At 43.5% G+C, this 4,821-nt stretch overlaps 1 protein-coding gene across 1 annotated transcript in view; it reads right to left on the reverse strand.

The window, feature by feature from the left end:
• The window catches only part of Fbn2 (fibrillin 2), a 202,491-nt gene that overhangs the window by 8,795 nt on the left and 188,875 nt on the right, over nt 1–4,821 (reverse strand). The window contains exons 60-62 of the mRNA XM_005356130.2: nt 4,457–4,573; nt 3,758–3,886; nt 2,019–2,138 (exon numbers count right to left, since the gene is read on the reverse strand). Of these exons, the coding sequence (XP_005356187.1) occupies nt 2,019–2,138; nt 3,758–3,886; nt 4,457–4,573 (366 nt within the window). The remainder of the gene's footprint in view (nt 1–2,018; nt 2,139–3,757; nt 3,887–4,456; nt 4,574–4,821) is intronic.

The raw sequence follows: 4,821 nt of genomic DNA on the forward strand, positions 1-4,821 counted from the left end.
CACACACACACACACACACACACACACACACACACACACACACATTTTCTTTGAAGGAAAAAGGAAGTGTATTATATTTATGAAAAATTTTTGATTGGTAACTTCATTCATTGCTTTGGTAATCATCGAAAAACTTAAGTTTTACCCTTTTTATTTCCCCAGCTGCAGGTCTTTAATTTTTTTAATTAATTTTTAAAGTTAGTGTATAACGTAATGGTTTTCATTTGTGACACTTGCCCACATATAGTCATCCTCCCTTGCTCTAGATTACGGGCTGCCTCTGCCTTTCCTCCCACAGAGATGCATTGCTGGTGCAGTAAAGCATCTGCCCCTGGCCTGGCAGGAGGCCACAGTCGAGATAAGAACTTCACAGACTGTGTGTGCTTTCTTCTCAGCTCATTGAGCTGTCATTAGGAAATTCTTTTGAGAAGAACATAAAAGACCAAACCGAGTCAGTTCGTTTGGTGGATCTTACACTACATTTGAGTGATGTGATGTGTGTAGTAGCTTAAATCACTTTATAGACAAGAAGGCATCCTGCCATTCTCTGCAGTGTGTGTGTGGGGGGAGGGGTGGAAGCTTCATTTCCCTTCTGATTGGCAAGGCAAGCTTCTACTCTCAAGATGTGCTGGACGGTGCAGCTATGGAGTATGTTCGAAGAGAACCAAAAAATCGGGCATATGCTAAGTGAGTTTTTGACCAGTGGTTTCCATGATTATGACCAGTGTGAAGAATAGAGTGAAATGCCTGTGTGTTTTCTTTCGTACGCTTTTTTGTCTGGAGTGGTCAGTAGCACTCGCTGTGACTAGTCGCCTTTTCTATGTTGAGACACCATCACGGTTCTTGTTAAAGCTGCGTGACAGGAGAGCACAGACAGATTGGCTTCAGTTCTTATACTTCCTGCCCAGGCATGGTGGTGTATGCCTGTTGTCATATACCACAGCCCTGGGAAGCAGACGATGCAGGCCAGCCTGAGGCAACATAGCAAGTTATAGACAAGCCCGGCCTGTGTAGTGATAGTTCATTTTGGATGAACTTTTTGATAGTTCATTTTGGATTTTAATAAAAAAAGCTTGCCTGAAGATCAAGAGAGAAAAGCAGCCCCAGTGGACAGTCTTACAGACCAGGTAGTGGTGACACACACCTTCAATCCTAGTAGCCACACTAGTTGCCATAGAAATGGGGCAGTGTTGGTGCATGCTTTAAATCCCAACCCTAGAGAGGAATGTAAGACGGGAGGAGACAGCTCTCAGACACAGTCTCATTCTGAGACTCCTGGAGGCAGGATCACCATTTCAGACTGAAGTAGAGGTAAGAGCCAGTGGCTGGCTGTTTTGATTTTCTGACCTTCAGGCTGAACCCCAATATCTGTCTCTGGGTTTTTATTAGGCGTGCTACAGAACTATATGAGGCCCGGTCTCAAAAAGGAGGGGAAGGCTCTTTTAGATTTCTAAGAGGGTAAGGCACAAGGAGTTCTTCCACAGCCTAAATCTCACAAATTACTGATGAAAAGCAGAAAAGCAGGGCGAAGGAAGACTTTTTTTTTTTTTTGGTTTTTTTTTTTTTTTGGTTTTTCGAGACAGGGTTTCTCTGTGGCTTTGGAGCCTATCCTGGAACTAGCTCTTGTAGACCAGGCTGGTCTCGAACTCACAGAGATCCGCCTGCCTCTGCCTCCCAAGTGCTGGGATTAAAGGTGTGCGCCACCACCGCCCGGTGGAAGACGTTTTTGATGCCATCCTCAGAAGCCTCACAGTACACCAAAGAGAGGAAATGATTACACCTGTAGCTGATGTGCCTTTAAATACCTCAGAGACAGGTTTATCCTGGATCATGTCACAAGTACAGGGCCCAGTAGAATAAACCCCCGGTGTGCGTCAGTGTTTTTGTGCAGACTTCCCCCGGCCCACCTTTCTCACAGTGAGCAAGGTGGCATGGAACCCTGGGCTTGACTTGAGCTAGGCAAGTGCTCTCTACCACTAACACTAAAGTGAGAAAAGTAAGTGCCCGGGAATGCTCACCAACACACTGATTCCACTGGTAGTGTTGAATGTACCCCTGTGGGCAGCCACACCGATAGCCACCCAGGATGTTCTGGCAGCCATGTTGGCACCTGTGGTTCCCGTCACATTCGTCGACATCTGCAAAAACAACCCAAGGACGGTCTTTACGGTCCCTTGTTCAGTGCGTTCCAAACACAGCCTTTAAGGGGACGCACAAACAAGGCATGGCGTGCAGAGAGACTGGGCCTTCCTGCCGCAGCATCATTAGTCAGTGGTGGTGCAGAGAATGGCTGTGATAAGAAACCACCTCATTCTTCGTGCTGTCCACCAGACCCTGGCACATCAGCGCTCTGAACAACAGCTTAATTTCTGCAAATCAACCATAGTAACCACAAATATGGAGGATTTTGAATTGATTAGCTCCATATGGTATGATTTATTTGGTAAATTATATACATGTATACACATAATAATACACACACACACACATATATGTACATTCCAGATTCTAGTTGATTCAAAATGTCTCACATGTAATCCTCATTGTGGGGAAGACACAAAAGCCATGGAGATAGCTACAAGGTATAATGGCTTTGCATGCAGATTTTTTTTTTTTTTTTGTTGGTCAAGACTAATTAGATGCAAAGCCTTTTTAAGTCTTTGAAAATGTTGTTATTTTTAGGCAAGATGTGGTATGATACATATGGAATAATTTCTTTGTTAATATATGCATCCACTCTTGGAATGACAACTAAGGCTTTGAAATCTACCCCAAAAGAGTGAAGTAAAATTGGCATGTCTGATGTGTGTGTAACAAATTTACATGGATAATTAATAAACGGTATCTTATGTGCATGGTTGTGAGCTGAGTTCACACATGGCAAGCAGCTGTAGGTTCAGAATGCTTTCAATGTCTATTGACTTCAAATACAAAATTAAAATTTTCTAAAGCAAAAAAATTGACTGAAAAATAATATAAAGTCCTATAATTCTTACAAAGAACATTTAAAAAAATTTGATTGTTTCTAGAGTTGAAAACCATATATTCCTAGGAATAACTTTGAAAAGGATAACTAACTCAATTCTATAAATTTAAAAAAAATTTGATTGTTTCTAGAGTTGAAAACCATATATTCCTAGGAATACCTTTGAAAAGGAAAACTAACTCAATTCTATACATTGCAATACATTCTAAAGATACAGATGTGAGGAGGCCTTCAACATTAACATATTCATCTTCCCGTACCTGAGCATCTGCCAAGGAAACACACAAGAGTCTTACTTATCTCCCAGTCAGTGTTCTTTTTGATTTTGGAAAAAACAAAACAAAACAAAACACTTATTTCATCTGAGGCACCGTAGGCTCTCACGAGTAAAGAGCATGGGGCAAGGGCTTCCGTGTACAAAAGGAAGTGTGTGTGTCTTTGTATGTGGTGTGCATGCATGTGTGTGTGTGTGTGTGTGTGTGTGTGTTTGTGTGTGTTCCTCTACTGTGCTCCCCCACGGAAAGTGAGGCGGGGTCTTTTGCTGAAGTCCGAGCATGTCGATTCCTGTCGTCTAGCTCTCTACCTTGCTCCACAGAGCCCATTCTTGCCTCTAGAGCCCTGGGATTACAGAAGAGGCCCCATGACTATTTGGCATTTACTTGGGTTCTGGTGACCTGAACTCTGGGTCCTCAGGCTGGCATGGCACATGCTTTGTGTACTAAGCCGTTTCCGAAGCCCAGATGTTAAGGATTCGTGTGCACATGAACTCACCTTCACAGTTGAGCCCAGAGGCATCAAGGGAGAACCCTCTTTGGCATTCACAGCTGAAGCTCCCAGGGGTATTTTGACAGATTCCTTTTGCGCCACAAAGTGAAGGCTGAGACCCACATTCATTATTGTCTAGCAAAGCAACAAGATGGACGGAAAGAGTCAAGCATTCTGGTGTGTAGTATGTGAACTAAATCTCTCTGCGCGGAATGAGCAGCTGGATACAAGCTCAAGTTTCCATTACGTGGGGAAAGCGTTTTAGACAACGTTAAGTCTGAATTTATTAGCAAGAGTAGCATAAGAAGTGCATTTCTCAGGGACTTGAAACCAGAATGTATTTTAGAGTTATTAGAGGCACCACTTTGGATAACATAGACTAAGAATCTCTTAACATACACCTTCTAAAATAAAACTGAAAAAAATCCCAGTATTTTTAAATTATTTCTATATTAATATTGCCTTTTATCATATATTATCTGAGCATCACAGCAGTACGGGATATGAAATTGAAGCACTGCCTCCAACACAAAAGTGTGTTGAGGGCTTCTGCATCTGACGCCACAGCTCAGGATGTCACGTGGAAGCGCTGACACACACCGCACAAATGGATTCATGTTCCCTACAACTCCTTCGGGCCAGACTGTGCTGTGGCCCTGCCCCCACCAGACATCTGCAAAATACCTCGACTCTGATTTGCCTTACCGATGCAGGCGGTGTGATGCTGGGTGAAACCGGGGGGACATTTACAGGTGAACCCCCCGAGGGTGTTGACACAGAGGAACTGGCAGTTGTGCTGTTTGGTTTGACATTCATCGAGATCTGAAACGACAGCGAAGTCCAGGAGGATCAGCGGGGCTGTTTAGTTGTGAATAACGTGGTCTCATGAATCCACAGAAACTGTGCGTTTTCTATGGGGGCGTTTGCTTTAAATTTCCGCTCCAGTCTAGCAAGGTTCACGTATGCTTATTAGGAAGGGTTTGAATGTGCATATTAAACAGCCTAAGCGTGGAAGGCTACCAGCCAGGACAGGGTGGCTAAAGGTTTTTAGGGCAAAGCTTTCTTTCTTT

This window comes from Microtus ochrogaster, chromosome 18 (genome assembly GCF_000317375.1).
Source record: "Microtus ochrogaster isolate Prairie Vole_2 chromosome 18, MicOch1.0, whole genome shotgun sequence".
NCBI lineage: Eukaryota > Metazoa > Chordata > Mammalia > Rodentia > Cricetidae > Microtus > Microtus ochrogaster.